This window comes from Zootoca vivipara, chromosome 7 (genome assembly GCF_965207765.1).
Source record: "Zootoca vivipara chromosome 7, rZooViv2.hap1.1, whole genome shotgun sequence".
NCBI classification, from domain to species: Eukaryota; Metazoa; Chordata; class Lepidosauria; order Squamata; family Lacertidae; genus Zootoca; species Zootoca vivipara.
The window spans coordinates 38,712,555-38,730,870 of NC_142590.1; the positions used below are offsets into that span (position 1 = coordinate 38,712,555).

Below are 18,316 nucleotides of genomic sequence, written 5' to 3' on the forward strand. Positions count from 1 at the left end.
TGGGAAAAGTCAGTTTTTTAAAAGGGCTTGAGTTTTTTAATGTATGGGGGGTGCGGTGTGGGGAGGTGTAAAACGAGAATCTTTCGGAAAGAATAGCCATAATGTTTAAATAATAATAATAATAATAATAATAATAATAATAAGCAATTCAAATAGCAGGTATGAGGGTGCCCACATACTACCGTAGTATTACAGTAAAAAGAAAAAAGAAACAAAAAGCATATATGCTCCCAGAAGGGCCCATTTGGTCAAAAGATGAGGGTTTTTTTTAAAAAAAAAAATGTTAAAATAACACACTTCGTTACATTTTGATTGGTCCCAATAAAGGTATTGCCCAATTGCGGATTTTAGAGTTTTTAAGAAACTGTAAGCCTGGAGTGTGTTTTGTGATATGTAAATGTGTTTATTGGAACTGTCCACGTAGAGCATCCTTAACAGATACATCAGCACATGATCATTCCGAATGACTCATCTACTATTTAGGGTAGATCAAGTTACTAGCCTGAAATCCTTTCTCCTTTCTGTATTGCATGCAAGTTGAAGAGTTGGAGCCAAATCATATCCCTTGTATAAAAGGGGGAAATTCTATTTTAACAGGCTATTTCTCAGGCTATTGTATACGTGTTTGTTTCTAACAAACTATCTATACATTAACAAATGTTTTTGGTGGTTTTTTTAATTGCCCAGATAGTTTCTTTGGCTACTGTCCTGCACAGTTAAATTGCTTTTATCCAACTGACTATAGGCTGAAGGTTGAAGGTGCCTAACTGTGCAGAGGATACCGGCATTGGCTTCTGCATTTATATACTGTATATTCCTACATATAAGACTACTTTTTAACCAAGGAAAATCTTCTCAAAAGTCGGGGGTCGTCTTATACGCCGGGTCGTATTTCTTATACGGCGAGTATATCCCAAACTCTATATTTTAACTGGAAAAGTTGGGGGTCGTCTTATACGCCCAGTCGTCTTATACGCCGGAATATACGGTATTTTTCTCTTTCTTTCTCTCTCTCCCTTCCCCTCCCCACTCTCATATATGTTACATACACATATAGACACACACATCATATAGAAGTTAAATACTTATAAAGATTATCAGTTCTCTTGTTGGAATGTCAGGAAAAATGGGGAGAAGTGCTTGTAGACCTCGATCTCTTGATAGTCTTTTAATTTTTAGATTTTGACCCTTTTTATACCAATATTGCAGCAAACTAATCTGAAGATGAGTAATTCACTAGACATCAGAAATTAGCATAGAATTCTGGCCTGAACTTCCCTCATCTAGGCCTAGATGTGCCCCACTCACTCACTTGTATCATCAGGAGTTCTTTGTCGTAACAGCTTGGAATTGACGCAACAGGGAAATAAAAGGAAGGAGATACAGGCTGCAGTGGGAGCAATCTTCCCATTAAAACAATTTCTCTGGGTCAACAACAATAAAACACATCCCCTCCTCTTGGACAGATCCCACTTTTCTCAATACTTCTACCGTAGGAGTGTTCCATTTAGATAACTGCTGATACAACCTAAGGTCGAAGGACCGCCATTTCCAAAGGCAGGTAGATCTCACCATCCTGCAGCAAAAATCACTTCCAGTTTCTCTCCCAGCCATTGATTAACTCAGGGAAGCCAAGACCCTTTCGCTGATAATTAACAATACTGTACAGACATGCCACAAGAATTCTACTGGGCTGAACAAACGTCTGTTACAACTGTATGTAACTGGCAGCCATTTAAGTCAAACCTACTATCCAATTTCAAGTCAATTCCATGCCTACACACAAGTGATAAGCCAGGATACCTATATTTAGCAGCTTTGGGGCCACTTACAGAGACAACAAGCCAACCAAATCAATCTCTCTCTCTCTCTCTCTCACACACACACACACACACTTTTGATGTCATGTAAACCAGCGTTTCTCAACCGCTGTTCCGCTGGCTGGTGTGCCGCGACGAGAAGGGCGATTTGCATTGTCACGTGCCTGGCGGCCGCCAAAACACAACACTAACCCACCGGAAAGCAATATTTCTCCTCCTCTTTCCCAAAGCTCAGTGCAAACAAGCCTGGCGGCCGCCAATACACAACGCTAACCCACCGGAAAGCAATATTTGGCAAGTGTTTCTTACAGTCATAATTATAATATAGGGCGGCACAGAGTTAATTTTTTTAACTTTTTAATGGTGGTGTGCCTCGTGATTTTTTTCACGGAACAAGTGTGCCGTGGCCCAAAAAAGATTGAGAAACACTGATGTAAACTGTCGACTTGACAAGGTGGTTCTTAAGAATTTTGCTGCATTCAAGTGCATAGATGTAATAGTCAGGTTGCAAGTTGTTATGAGAACAAAATTCTATTGGAAAAACAAAAGGCAAGCAAACTTTTGATGTACACATTCAACAATAATGTTTTCATACAACTTCCTTTCCAAAGCAGGAAGTCAAGCTACTTTGTTCCACTACTGCTCTGTCCGCTGCTGGGCTTTGCTGCTGGGAGCAACAACCAGAACTGCTCCAGGAATGCTGCTGCTCCTCCCTCCATTTCGGCTCCAGGCACACCTTGCTCACAGGCCTTTTATCCTGGAAACACGAAACCCAATTCCTGACATGAGTATTGCACGCCACCCCAACCTCTGTGCGGTGCAAAATTCCAGGAGTCCAGGTGCTTGCCCAGGGTTTGTGTTCTTCAAGCCTTGATTAAATTCTAACATTTACTAAATCCAGGAATTGTGGGTACCTTGCACAATACAGCAATAAAAAAATATAAGCAGCACAGAAGTAGCCACACATAAGGGAACGTTGGCAGTAAACAGGACTGAGAAAATGATTGATGCTGAGTTCATGGATTTGAGGGCAAAATCATACAGGCCACCCCTACTTTTAAGCAGTTACCAGATCAGAGGCTTCCAGTTGTCTGAATACACATTACTGTGACAGAGATTAAAATGGTCTGGTGGAGCTCATCTACAACTAATAAGCAATTTAGGTCCATAACCATTTTTCTGTGCAAGAGTATTTGCAGTCATAATGATCAAATAGCATTTATGTGGGTGAAACAGAAGAACGTTTGATATGGCATTAAACATGCTGTACAGTGCATGTTTGATTTGATTAGGAGTAATGGTGGTTCCTTTATCCGCCAGCCAAGTCTAGTGAAGAGTAATGTGCAACACAAAAACTTACACATTCTCCCATACCAGTTTGTTAGTTCCCTAAAAAAGTAATAAAGCACAATCCTACCTTACCTATTTTTCCTTTCCCATACTTTTATCCAATATGGCAACAATAGTTTAGGCTTATTATTCAAACTAGTCCAGCCTAATAGAGATAAAAGATTTGAGCAGTGACATGGATCAAGCTTTCTGGGAGTGTTTTGGAGAGCACCGCAAGCAGGCACAGGTCAGTGGCCACCTGCTTTCTTTGACGAACAAGTTTGTCTTGTGCACTGCCTTGAAATCTCTACATGCCTCACATGACTTCAGCTGCAATGCCAGGAGTCAAACGTCCAGGAGCTGCCGAAGGAGAGCAATTTAGTTACTGCCCAGGCACCCACATGAGAGTGAATCAGAGCGAGCCTCTAGGGTGGTACTGCAATTGAAAAGGGATTGCTGGGTGTCATTGCGACAGCAAATGGAGATAATCAAGGGCATTGTTTCTCTGAAATCAAGCTTGGGAAGCGTTTAAAAATAGAAGAGAAGATTTGGACAAAAACAGAAACCTCAAGCCCATACTTTAGCCCAAATTGTTCGCAATCTGACATTCCACCAACCTTCCTTCCTCAGGCTGTTGTTTTGGAAACAGGCCGGCCAGTGCCAGCCACAAATGCAGCAGTACGAGAGGGAAAGAGAAAAACTCAAGCTTCTTTCTGATCTTCGTAACCTGGATTCTTGTTGAGTCTAGCAGTAGAAGTAGAGCTGATTGTATCCCTAGAAGCTGGCAATCTTGGCACAAATCAGGAAAGAAAGCTTCAGCAGGAGCAAGAGGGAACAGAACAGATGATTGCACCAACTTGTGCTTCCCCTTATAGATGTAACTTGAAGCAGCCGTCAACAGTATTGAATCAAAAGGTCTGTTTTAGTGCAAATCCAAGTCCTGTATAGCAAGATGTCGGTCTTCAACTGCCACGGCCCCAGCACAACAGGGAATGGCTCAAAAAATCAAGGATGGTATAGGGCAGTCCAACTTTCACTCTAAACCAGTGGTGGCAACTCCTATAACCACACCCCCAAATAGAGTCCATAGACATGCCCCGCAAAAAAGATTCCTGGGAGCCGTAGTCTGTTAAGGGTGCTGAAAGCTGTTAAGAGACCCCTATTCCCCTCATAAAGCTACGGTTTCCAGAGTTCCTTGGGAGGAGGGATTGTTAAACCACTCTGGAAACTGTAGTTCTGTGAGGATAGGACCCTCCTAACAACTCTCAGCACCCTTAACAAACTACAGTTCCCGGGATTCTTGAGGGAAAGTCATGATTGTTTCAAGTGGTATGATACTGCTTTAGATGTATAGTGCAGATGGGGCCATAGAATAGTGAGCTGGCAAAGAGCAGTGTAGTGCTTAGCATGATGCACTTGGGCTGTGGAGAACTGAGTCCACATTCTTGATGAACCATGGAGTTGGCAGTGCGACCTTGGCCCAGTTACTGGTCTGAGCCTAGTCTGCCTAACAAAAGGCATCATGGGTAAGGCCCGAACTGCCCTCCAACCCCCAAAGGGAGACCCACTGGCAAATTTTATTTACTTAATAAATTAATATATTGCCCTTCTCCTCCTAAAGGAGCTCAGGATAGCAGGTACTGCTCCAGCAGATATTGCCATTGCTTCTACTTTGCATTTTGTCTCTGCTGCATTCCTGCTTTCAGCTGCATCCATGGGATGCCACAGCAGCTGCATTTGGCTTGCAGCATGGACCCACCAGCTTAAAGGCTCACTGTTCTAATACCCTGCCTATTAATCCTTTGGTCGTCATGTGGGCTGAAGAAAAGCAGAAGGAAATGAAAATAAATCTGAATGCCCATCACCAACCTTTGTACCTCTCATTAGCAGCTGGACAAAAGAAGGGGAAAAAATCAGTTATGCAGACCAAGACCACCCCTAGAAGAACAGTAATTCAGAGCAAAGACTTTCCCAACGCACAATTTCAATATGAAATGCAGCTCTTTTCCCAGGCAAGTCATCACATCCTGAAACTACGCAACACGAGGAAGGAGCTTTTCTTAAGAACCGAAATGTCATCTAACTGCTTTTTGTTGTGGCAGCAGGATTCAAGACAACTGAATTATTTCAGCATATGAACGAAAAGGCTTTTCACTCAGCTTCAGTAGAACCAAATTCCTAGAACAGCCCCTTTGACACCACTGCTCAGCGGACTGCAAAATAAGTGAGAAGAGCTTACCACAGAATACAAAGAGCACACAGTACGACCACGTCATTATGCCAAGGGCTTCCAAAGAAAGTGTCTTTGTCTGCATTATGAAGTCTAGATGTGACGATTGTGCAGCTAAAGTGTATCGCATCACAAGTAGTATACCAACATTTGGTATTTTCATAGTCCAGCTTTTTAAAAAGAAGGCACATGGGCATGTCTATACTCCTGCATGCCTCCCCTAAGCGGCCCTAAGGGGCTGTGAAGAGTTGTTTGGAGACATATGGAAACACCTGCCCCTTAGGCATGCCACCGCCTGGGCCAAGTGGGCCACAGAGTGGCACCAGTGTGAAATGTAGGTGCCAGGTTCTGATGAAGATGCTGGCTTCCAATGGAACTATCACTGCATTTCAAGGGCATTATGCTTTTCCATCGTTGTGAACCTTAGCACGTCCTGTGAGCCCCTTTGACTCTCTGTCTTTGTTTTCTATTAGTCTTGGCTCGTCTCGCTTGGTCCTTCTTCAGAGCGAGGTGGGGAGACTGCCAGTGCTCCCACTGCTAACACAACAAAATGTTAAGTGGAGGGAGAGGGGCAGTGTGCATGCTTGCCATGTGTGTGTGAAACTGCTACCCGCCAGCCCTGCTGAGCTCCTTCATCTGGCTAAGAAATAACCAACGCAAACCTTCCCAGCCACTGATATCAGTGGTGGTTCTGCCAAACTGCAGGGTCCTGAAAGCAGCAAACCACAAAGAACACATGGCACGTGTTGAGCACACCTTTGAAGTACATAACAGAAAGGCTGCAAAACAAAAATTTGAGAAGTGCCATGTTTGGAAAAAGAAGAAGAATGAAATCACACTAACCTGGAAGTCACTTCCATTGGACATAGTGGAAGCTGCTTCAGAGCAAACATGCGTAGCTGCATGCCTGATACCTGCTATTCCTGATCTTCCAGCAGCTAAACCTCAAGTAGGAAGCTCCCTGGAACTAAACTAAGTACAGGGAGGGGCTCAGTGGACGGTCATAACGAATTCTATACATTGCAAGCACATAGCGTGTAAGCAATAGAGTCTAGATTTTCCAATTGCATGTGAATACTGGCTCGGAATGTGAAACTCATATCCCAGGCCCATGTGATCTGAACCTCAGAGAATGACTTTTTTCAGGACTATTCAAACAACCATTCAGAGAAGGACTGCAGGTGCCAAGCAAAGGCATACTTGAGTTCTACTCAATGTGAAATAGTTGGGTAGTTCCTTTGCCTCAGCACTGCCTGCCTTTGCTAATTTTTGAGCGATTGAATTGGACTGGGAGTAATGCCTGCAGAAAAAGAGGAATTTCTCCAGGAGTCCCCACCAAGTGAAGCTCAACATGTGGAAAGGGCCTTCTCAGTGGTGGCAGCCTAATTTTGGAATTAGGTGTCTTCGCTATGGACTTTACACAGCACCAAGAGAATACTTTTTATATTTCCAGGCTTTGTAAGTTTCTAAATCCACTGAAATTTAGATGAGTTTTAGTGACATTGTTCTGCTGCTGAACGTTTTTCACGTTGGAATTTATTTAATGTTTCTATAGTTCTGCAGTTCATGGATTTTAATGCTTTCATTACTTGTAAGCTACCCATTGTTTGGGTGGCATATAAAAGCTGTCAATAAACAAATAACTTGTCACATGATGACTCCACCATAAGCATAAAAGCCCATGTTTTCACAACTTTAAATACTCATTATTTGTTTGTTTTGTACTTACAGCCCACCAAAACTGTCACAATTGAAGCAAGCACAATTCAAACTAAAATTGTAACAGCAAAACTACAAAACTAACCAATAACAAAATGAATGAAGCAGCAGCAGAGAACAGCAATATAGTCAGAGGGAAGACACCTTATTCAACCCAAGACCTGGGTAAAGAGGTGTGTCTTGACCAATCATCAAAAAGTTGACAATGCTGGCACACAAGAGGCTCCTCAGAAGGGAGGCCATTCTGCAATGTGGGGGCCACTACCGATAAGGCTACCTCCCAACAACACTGCTCCTCAAACAACAAAGAGTGGTGGGGCTGCAAGCAAGGCCTCCATTGCAGTGCAGTGAAGAGAGCTTTATATTCCTTCAGCTTGACATGTGGAGAGGCCCACCTCTAAGGCGTTTAAAGCAGCTCCCACATGGCAGCCATAACATGAGCATACGTCTTGAGGCAGCAGCTGCCATGTTTCTTGCTGAAGGAAGCCTACACTAAATCAGATTCTTAATCAACGATATGTTGCAAAATACAGTTAAGGCTCTTCTCAATGACCTAACTTTGGTCATGACGACTTACATGCCGTAACATCACGGGAGGAGTGTTTCCAGCTCCCCTGCCTTGGAAGCCTTGTCAGAAACTGCAGGAGGAGGAGAAGCTGAATAACACCACAGGAGGAATTGCTGTCTGACTGGTGATGTCAATAGGGCAGTGGTTTGTGGGGGAAGTCAAGACGAATATATTTGATCACACTTACTTGATCCTTGGCTAATGTGCAGCAGACACAGCAGGAACAGCTAGGACCAAGGCAGAACTGTTCAAACTCCTCTGCTATTTTTGCTATTGCCAGGAAGAGTAATGTTGCTACATTTTATGTATTGAAACGCTTTCTAATGCAGTAACATTTACCGTATGTCGCTGTTTTGTCATTGCTGTTATTATGAAGCCTATTGACCTGTTTGTGAGATACCTCAGTGGTCCTCCATTTACAATATTCAGACAACTTCTGGAAGCACCCTTGAACAAGGGAGGCAAATAAAAGCACATTTAGCAACAGCACTGGCTGTTGTTGATGTTTCATGTCAGGGCTCAGTTACACCATCAATGCTGTTAGCCCTTTGTGTGTGGCAGGGTCATGAACCAGTAAGATTTTGCGCTCAGCCACACTTCAGCTTGCCCCATGCCTAGAAAGCATGAGTCCAATCACGTTTTCCATTTGTCCCGTGCCTACTACGTAGATATGGGTTCAAGCAGTTCTGCTTTTGCCCCACCACTTTCCCCACAAAACCCCGCTCTTTAGCGCTAAATCAGAGCCAACGTCAATCCAGAGGAAACCTGATGGACATTTGCTCTGATTCATCTGTAAACAACAGGGAAACCAGAAGTGTGGGGGAGTCCTTACTGGACAATAGACCACAGTGACCCTTCCAAAGACCACAGGGCACTAGATCTGAACCCTCTTCAGGGTCACTACCTCCATGACTAGGGTTGCCAGACTCAATAGTGGACAGGACTTCTGTGCCTTTAATTGCCCTGCTCTCTTTTGAGTCTGGAAACCTTACAGAGAAACCAGCAGACCCTTTGTTTAATTTCCAATGACTTCCCAAACCACCTGACTCTTGTGAGTTTGAGAATTCATCTTCCAACAGTCATAGTCCTCTTGTCTCCTCCTCCTCCCCTGAAAATCTTTTGTCAGTTTCCTGCTCGTCCTTCTGCCACATCACAGTGGAATATTATTATTATTATTATTATTATTATTATTATTATTATTATTATTATTTTATTTGCAGGAATTTTATACTGGCTAAGTGCTTTTACTAGAGCCATCATTCAACAAAGATCTTCTAGAGATTTTCACCTCAGAGTCTGATGCCAACTCTAAGGCCTAGATGATAGGGAAGGACTATCCCAACCACATAATAGCTTGTGCTTTTTCAGAGCCTCGTGTGGTCCTGTTTTAGGGCCAAAACACTGAGGCAGTAGTAGTAATAGTATAGCAAGCAGCAGCATGTGAAATTCCCATTCAATAATGTGCTTGGAAGCCCTGTCACCAATCAGTTCTGAAAATGTAGACCTGGGTGGGAGTCGACAAGCAAGCTAGGCCATTTGATAGGTTTTAGACAGCTCTACGATGCCAGCTCAAAAATGTAAAAAGAAATGCACACCTAGGAATAAAAATGGAAGAGGTGCAAAATGCTAATTTTCCCTGCCTGAGAATTAATTCTAACAGAGGTTTTGATCAGTTCTCAGAAGATAGGCTTTTGTTTACTTGCCCTTCAGGAAAGGAAAGCTAATGACACTAATAAATGACTATTCAATATGAACAATAAGAGAAAGAAAAAGTGACAAGCTGTTAACTAGACAAGCTGTATAATTAAGGCCAAGCTGGTGGTGGAGGTTGATTTTTCCCCCCTTCAGAGAACAAGGACTCTGGAGCTCCAGCAAAATGTCTCAGTTCTGGAAATTAGGCTTTAAAATGAAGAACATTTAATGTAATGAAGACAGAAACTTGACATCACCTTTGTTGTCATATTAAATTGCCCTCTCTTGAATGTATTTAGCTACATAAAAAGGGATTAAGGACAGGTTCTAATTGCTCCAGTCTCCTACAAGAAATTTCTTTTTTCCTTTTTCTTTTTAAGAGAGGTTGTGTTCGACAGGATCTCTGCCATTAATCAGGTGCCTTCCCCTGAAGTTAACAAATCCTGCTTGAAGAATGGGATCTGGTGTTAACATGGGGGTGTGATTAGAAAGGACAGAAGCCTTTGAAAGCCAAGGCATTGAAATCTGGCCTAGCCAAGCAGGAGTCAGTCAGTCAGTCTGATTCTTTCCTTTTTTTAAGTCACTGCATGTCTCTGCAGAGAAGACATTAAAAGCCAGTGGACAAAATCCTAGAGAACACACCGCAGGAGAAAACTTTGTATTCTTAACAGGAATTAGACACCCTAACGGGCCTTTCCCCTTCCCTTCATTTCCAGCGTGTGCAGGATCAGGGCAACAGCCTCTGAATGTGCAGGAATGCAACTTAATATTCATGGTGCAACATTCATAAGAAGTCACAGCACGTCTGTGCCACTGCAGAGATTGGATATTTATGCACAGCTCCCCCCCCACACCCCAAGTATTGTTGTGAAGGGGGTGGGTGGGCTTGCTTTGCTTACGGCTAGTTTTTACTCTTCCCTGGCCTAGCAGAGGCAGCATGCAGATGTTTGCATCTGAGGGAAGGGAAAGTGGAAGGAGGCAGAAGAGCATATGGAAAGCAACGCTGGCAAAACAGACTTATCTGGATTAGAAATTCTCATACATTAAGTCATGCTAGCCAAGATGTAAAACTCCAGAGGCCCAATTCATGTAAACAAGCTTGTGAAAAGGGGAAAGTCAAAATAGGCATGTGTCAAAAACGGGCATATTTGCACGTCAAATGGGTTATACCAGGCACCCCCAAACTCAGCCCTCCAGATGTTTTGGGACTACAACTCCCATCATCCCTAGCTAACAGGACCAGTGGTCAGGGATGATGGGAGTTGTAGTCCCAAAACATCTGGAGGGTCGAGTTTGGGGGTGCCTGGGTTATCCATGACCATTCCCCCCACCTTCACGGTTGTTTCTAATGCGGCCATCACACACCAGCTGATTTGTAGGCCAGAAATTATACAGCAATAGTGGGCAGCATGGAAGAGATGGATACAATCAAACCTACTTCCAGCCAATAACCTTCCAGCCCCTAAATTCTGCACTAGCTGCAGTTTCCCATCTTCAAAGGTAGCCCCATGACGTGGGTACTAGTCCACAAGGGGTGCTGGGCTGGGTCACAGGCCGCGCAAGGAGAATGTCAAGTAAAGGCTATTGTTGTTGTTGCTGCTGCTGCTGCTGCTGCTGCTACTGCTGCTGTTGTATCCCTAGAGTTCAAAGCACCATGCTCCTTCCTGTCCCATACACATTTTACACTTCTAAATATATTTAGAGAAGCTCTGCAAACATTTTGTTCCACCTATTGTTATCTGGCCAATTAGGTCTCTGCAGCGTTCAGCCAATCTGAATTCTAAAGTATAGCTATGGCAAAGAGGTCCCTCCTATGTGCATCTAAACAGAAAAACCATGTGACTGATCAAACTGCTACCGTAGAAAGTCAGCCCGGTGCGGAAGTCAGCCCGGTGCATTCGCTGGTCTACTGGGGCAGCCTTGAAGGCTCCTTCAAGCATGCTCTGTTTCCTTGAAAGTCATGCCTTGGAGCAGGGGTTCCCAACAAAATTTTCTCGAGGACCCCTCATCGAGCCGCTATTGTGACAAGGACCCCCATTAATTCCTAATCCTAAAATTAAAAAGTTAGAGCCAAATTAAGAGTCTTTTTATATTTTATATTTATATGTTTTTTACAGTTACAACAGAGTACTCCATCAGTATACAGTTAGTTTTAATTTTCAGTTCTTAATGAGATGAGTTAAATCTGTCCTTTGAGTTCATTATTTCTGAAATATTAGGTTCCAAACTTGAAACTTTCACTCCGAAATCCGACCGCATGTCGAGCCAATTCCTATATTTGTTTTTCATGAAACACATGGAAGAAAATGCTTGCTCACACCGATATGTGGTTGCAAATGGAAGGATCTTTTTCATTGCCTTATTTCCAAGTTTCTTGTTTACAAACACTACTGTTTTGCAAAGAGGCAGCGCACGCCAGGGAGGAGGGAGGGGAATGGAGAAGACAGGGTACCTGTGCAGTAGCGCACAAATGAAGCCGACGCGCACAAAGCATCTTGGGGAGGTGAGCGTTGGTAGAATACGCGTGCTGCCTCTTTGCAAAACAGTAGTGTTTGTAAAGCGCCGTCTAACGGCATACAGCAGAACTACTGCCTCTATCTAATTCTAGTTTTGCGCTAGACTCTGCTCATGCAGGAAGCGGCCAAAACAAAAAAAAACCTGTTATCATACGAAATATATTTAATATATTTTTTATTCTAATAGCATCTTGAGGACCCCTCTGGCATAGCTCGCGGACCCCTGGGGGTCCCCGGACCACCTGTTGGGAACCACTGCCTTGGAGCATTCCTTGCACTAAGAAGGAGAAGGGTGTGGTAGCTAGCATGAGAAATTGTTTTTAATTACTGCTTGTTAAGAGAGAGCAATAGTGGGCAGCATGTAATAGTATCTTTATAGAATTGCAACTTTTCCTTAAGGTAAAAATGCTCTCTCTATTTCTCCATCCTCTTAGAAGCCTATTTTGGCATTTTAGCAATATATTCATTACATAACAACAGCCTGTGCTCAGAAATCTGGTGAGCACAGAAAACCTGAAGAGCGTTTCTTACGGGTGCCTTTTTGCCACTCAATAAGTTGTAAACTCAATCTCAGAGCTGTGCTACAGGAAATGTTAACCCTTCATGCATTAAAATGGTATGTGCAAATTACCAATCTGCAGTAAGGTAAAGGTAAAGGGGCCCCTGACCATCAGGTCCAGTCGTGTCCGACTCTGGGGTTGCAGCGCTCATCTCGCTCTATAGGCCGAGGGAGCCGGCGTTTGTCCGCAGACAGCTTCCAGGTCATGTGGCCAGTATGACAAAGCTGCTTCTGGTGAACCAGAGCAGCGCACGGAAACACTGTTTACCTTCCCGCCAGAGCGGTCCCTATTTATCTACTTGCACTTTGATGTGCTTTTGAACTGCTAGGTGGGCAGGAGCTGGGACCGAGCAACAGGAGCTCACTCCGTTGCAGGGATTCGAACCGCCGACCTTCTGATCAGCAAGCCCTAGACTCTGTGGTTTAACCCACAGTGCCACCTGGGTCCCTACCAATCTGCAGAGCAGAGGGCAAACAGTCGTTAGCTCACAGAAAACATCTGTATTAATACACAACACTTCTCTCATATTAAACTGGGGGTTTTTGGGGGGGAGGGGGGAGAGGCCGTGAAAGCCATTTACCAAAGCAGTCACTAGCATACATTTTGAACCACAACGACCAGGCTGTGGAAGCAGCTGGCATCGCTCTGAGCACAAGGAGGTCAGAGATGGTGGGTGGCTTCACATGATGCACGCATCACTTCAGCTTTTGCTTTTGTACCATACTTCTACTAGTCCCTTTATAATTTCAAGTTACTGGGGCTTTTTGAACTGGGGTTAATAGCAAACAGATCTAAGTTGCTCATCAGTCATTTTAGCAACTGGCCAAAATTGAGCATATTTTCTTGCCTGCTATTCAGTGCACCGAGGCAATGCCTGCACAACAGGCAAGGCAAGAATTCAAGCTTGTAATCACAGTGGTTCTCAGGGGAGCCAAGGGCACTTTTACTTGTCCCTACAAGTCCGACCTCCTCACTCTTCTCGACAGAGAAGACCAGGCTGGCGCAAGATTAAGCCTCCTCATGCAAAGGCAGGTACAAGCGCTGAACTATTTTTAGAACCAATTGACTACACAGCTAATGAACATCAAACTAAAAATGCTTTACAAAATAGCAGGCCCTGCTGTAGGAGATTTCTGGTGTTCGCCAGAAGGCTCATTCTACTTTGTGGCTGCAACAACAGGCATAACGGCTAACTGATTTGGATCACTCATCACTGACTGCTTTACACAAATTACTTTACCAGCTGGTGGTCCTCCTGACACATGGTGATCATAATGGCAATTAATGTGCAACTTGTGCGAAAAATTGCACGCACGCACACACACACACACACACACAAAATGTAAAATATAGTACTTCCAAAGCTGGAAAAATGCAGTACAGGATGGCAGTATTTTTTCTGGAGATACTCAAGGGTACGGAGTTCCAGCACCATTCCCCCCCCCCCAAATGTTAAAAGTGTAGCACTTACTATAACAACTTCATGGTGAGTACTGACACCTTTTTCCCTCTTAAAAAGCACTGAATATGAGCACAACAGAACTGTAGCCTTGAATATGGACCTATGGACTGTGCATAAATGCAGGAAATTAAATACACCTCTATCGTGCAAGAAAGGTAGCAAGAGCTACTGCTAACTTTAATCTAATCACAGGATCAGCCTCATGGCTGTCAACCTCAGGCGGGCTCAAAGAGAAGGTTTAAACAACAGCATTAAGAAATGGCAGACAGAATGGGAAACAGGAGCCCTAGTCATACACAGCTGTTGAAGGCTTTTACTCCACCCCCACCCCCACCACCGCTGCTTTCCTGGCTTCAGGCTGGCAGCTTTTGGCACTGGCTGCAAAGCAAACAGCAGTTGTGCTTCAAGGAGCATACATACAGTATGTGATTCCACAAAGGCCAGCATTTCTATTTCAGTGACTTGTTGAACAGGCTGCTTTTTGTGTTTACAGCTTACGGACGGAGTAATCCAAGCACTCGGCATTTGTGGGCATGTGCGTGCACACACAAATTCAAACTCTGACCACTGTGCTTTCCAAAGCTTTCGTACTAAACATGCCTCATTAAACCATCTTCTCTGTGTGCTGCTTGTTGAGTTTCTCTCTCTCTCTCTCTCTCTCTCTCTCTCTCTCTCACACACACACACACACACACACACACACACAAGTTTTGCTTTCCACGAAGACTTGTTGCATCCCAGTTTTTAGTTCTGGGACATGATGGGAGCAACTTTCCTGGCTGTGCAGTTTTACCGAAAAGCACTTGCCTACATAGCAAGCACACTAGCTGGAGGAAAACCATTGTATGGCTAGGAGTTACACAATGTACAATTCCCTATTAAGACATTATCCAAGACGGGTCATTCTATTATGATTAGAACTGTGTGACGTTTGCCTGGCTTCTCTCTTGTGCTTATATTCTGAAAAGCAGGAGTTGTGGAGAATTCGCCACTTTCAGAAGCACAGAAGAGGATAATTTGGTGTGTGCCACTTTCACATGTTAACTCACATGAAGGGTTTTTCACATGATCAAGGGCCACTGGGGGCCACCCCTGGCCTTGTTTCCCAGTAGTGGCTGGTGCCCGTTTGGATTGGCAGACAGCAGGGAGCCAAAGCTAATGGTGGCCAGAGCCAACTAATTCTGTTTTGTCCTCAAACTGTTCTATAACAGCAACATTGGGACTAAGGAGGAGGAAGCTGGCAGGTTGTGCCATCTCTTGGACTGGTTGTAAGCAACACAACAAGCGGGTGAGGCTTGGCTGAGGCTGTGGGACGTTGCCCCAGTCGCCCTCATTGACCAACCAACCTATCTATGTATTAGAAATGGACATATGCAGGGGGAACCGAGACTTATACAGTGGTACCTCTGGTTAAGAACTTAATTCGTTCCGGAGGTCCGTTCTTAACCTGAAACTGTTCTTAACCTGAAGCACCACTTTAGCTAATGGGCATAGCTGCCAAGTTTTCCCTTTTCTCGCGAGGAAGCCTATTCAGCACAAGGGAAAATCCCTTTAAAAAAGGGATAACTTGGCAGCTATGCTAATGGGGCCTCCTGCTGCTGCCGCACCGCCGGAGCACGATTTCTGTTCTCATCCTGAAGCGAAGTTCTTAACCTGAGGTACTATTTCTGGGTTAGCGGAGTTTGTAACCTGAAGCGTTTGTAACCCAAGGTACCACTGCACACATCTGCACAAGTCACCTTCCCCAGGGCCAGCATGACCAAGGTTTCAAATGAGGTCTATGGGCACAGGCTTTGTCTCTGTAGACAGTGCTTTTTTTCTTTAAAAAAATGTTTAGGGATACTCTCATTTTGACTCAAGAAAATCACCATTTTGTAGTTCAGATCGGGGAAAATAAATACAGTAAATGGACAAAAGTACAAAGATTCACAAAATGTTTAGGGGTATGCATACCCCTGCGTTCCCCCAGGAGAAAAAAAGAAGCACCGGCCGCACATAAGATGCAGGCAGAGAAAGCCATGAAACCCTGGAGACAGGGCCAGCAATGTCACCGCACAGCTCCTTGATTGTGAGAGCACCCTTCTTGAAAATTAACACATAAAAAGGGAAATAGGGGTAGGAGTATAGGTGGTTATTGAGAATGACTGGGAACTATCTGCAACAACAAAAAGTTCATTGAGATAGGAAAATTAGGGCTGGAAAAAACCATTTAGAAAATCAATGTTCATGACATCAGCAGTATCTGTTCATTGTAAGTGTTCAGTGCCAATTTTCATTGTTAACAGATTTCTGTACATCTCCCTTTGATGGATTTAGACCAAGAGTTTAAACAATGTGTGTTTTTCATGCATTACCGGTAATTAGAAAACAGAACTACTGCTGGCTTAAATTGCCTGAACTGTGGGTCCATCCACAGTCCTGTTTCATCCCTTGATTCCAAGTCACGGGCACGAGAGGGTTGATTTTGTTGTTGTTGTTGTTGTTGTCCTGCTGCCTTCTCTGGGAAAACACGTTCTTTACAGCTGAATCGGAACAAATGTCAAGCCATAGAAAACCCAATTGATGTTTGTTCCAATTCAGCAGTAAACAGTAGTTTTCCTGTGGAAAGTGGAGGGACAAAAAAACCCCTGTTGGAACCCTGACTTGAAATCACGAGACAAACAGAATTGTGGGTGGGCTCAGAATTACTACTATTGGTATATAACATTGCTTTAGCCAATGAAACTCAATTAAAAGTTAGGCAGTAGAAAAATGTAAATTGGTGAATACCCCTTTTTAATGGATATACTTGTTCTTAGGAGAGGACAGCAGACCACTCAGGTTTACAGATGTGGTCCAAACATTTAAAAGCAAGAATAGAAAACACACTGCTTGAGAGAGGCTACAGTGTACTAACAATTAATATAAAGACACAATAGCAAATAAAGACAAATAATCTGCAATTAAGACCACCATTATGAAAATTATGGTATTAACTACCCTCCACAAGTATTACAAGATATTCACATCTGCGTTATCCATCTGAGAAAGCAATGAAGAGACAGAGGGCTTTCTGTACCAGCGCAATAGTTATCCTAGGAATATGACAAAAGGACCAGCAAATACCACATTATGACCTCAGGGGTTTCATGACCAGCAGAAGCCATATCAAATGGGAGAGCCAGCCTAACATTATTATCCTTCAACAATCTTGCTTTGGAGTGTCAGGAACTGCACAGAGCGAGACCTGAATTATTAATTTACATTCTAGAAACATTAACAAGGTGGAAGAATATTTTTAGAGTACTTGGCTATTGAAACTAACCAAGTGTCTGTCCTCATTAAAACCTTCAGTCTCAGTCAGCTGTCAAAATTTTGAAAGCTGTTGACTGATGCAGCCTTTAGGGTCACCATGGCAACAAGATACATTACCTAGGTGATGGCGCTCTTACATTGTCACCCCTTGGGTGACCTAGTTCTTGCAAAAAAGAAGAAGAACTATTTGCATTATATTTTGGATATAAGCCTTTAAGCTGAATATTGCACCAGTCATGGAGGTAATTAAGAAGAGCAGGATATACTGTGGGGGCAGCATTTTTTAATATAAAAAAAGTAGAAAAGTTGGCCTGATCATTCAGGTCAGTATCACAAGTCAAGCATGAAGTTCATTTCACTTGTAAACACTATGCATTCTCTTTGTTTACAAGTATCCAATTAACAATGAGTAGTTTTAAGCTATTTGAAGGACACACTATTGGAAAGTTGCGATTTAAGTGGTCCAAATTTCTCAGGAAATTATCTGTCATTTTCCAGATTCATGCCAAATCAGTATGACAAGCAATGCTACACGAAGCAAGCAGTCATATTGACTGGCAACGAGGTCACAAGAGATATTCACGCAGGCCCCACAATAGCACCACCCTTTATAAGACTGTACCATCTCTGAATGCATGTAGCAAGGAGCTCTTTTTTAAAAAAGAAGTTACATGGCTGGAAGAGACTTTTTCAATAACATTAAAGCTCCTCCTAATAGCATCAAGTGCTGGCTGCAGACAGAAATAAGGTCAAAAAGGGGATCACTGAGACACGAGAAAGGGGGAGTGTATTTGCATCTCAAGGAAACCTTGATGTTTACAGAAATACAAAACATACAACTTAAGCTGGAGGGCAGGGGAAGAAAAACACCCCATCCAATGGAGATTGCGTATGCGCAGCAGCCATGAAATGTTGAATGTCAATTGCAGAGGAATAGTGGCTGGACAACTCTATTCACCCTTGGATGAAACAGGCTATATTCAATTCAAGTTGTTTTCAGACACACTTACCTTTTGCCCTTTTATGTCATATGCTCCATAGATAGTCTGATAGTTGACTTGGGGGGGGGGGTGTCACCAACTCCTAGGTATGCATCTGCAAAGAATTACCAGCAAACAGGAGAAGC

At 43.4% G+C, this 18,316-nt stretch overlaps 1 protein-coding gene across 10 annotated transcripts in view; it reads right to left on the reverse strand.

The window, feature by feature from the left end:
- Window positions 1–18,316, reverse strand: part of ACOT11 (acyl-CoA thioesterase 11) — a 112,588-nt gene that overhangs the window by 38,568 nt on the left and 55,704 nt on the right. Inside the window, exon 2 of one of the 10 annotated variants that reach the window (XM_088674025.1) lies at window positions 18,201–18,285. The exons of 6 other annotated variants lie outside the window; for them this stretch is intronic. Coding sequence is in view for 2 of the 4 variants with exons in the window: in XM_088674027.1 (XP_088530153.1) it covers window positions 1,313–1,411 (99 nt within the window). In the remaining 2 variants the exon portion in view is untranslated. Of the gene's footprint in view, window positions 1–1,312; window positions 1,427–3,766; window positions 4,092–6,222; window positions 6,354–18,200; window positions 18,286–18,316 lie in introns of those variants that run through there. 3 more of the 10 variants (XM_088674023.1, XM_035121603.3, XM_088674027.1) reach the window with 3 other exon arrangements.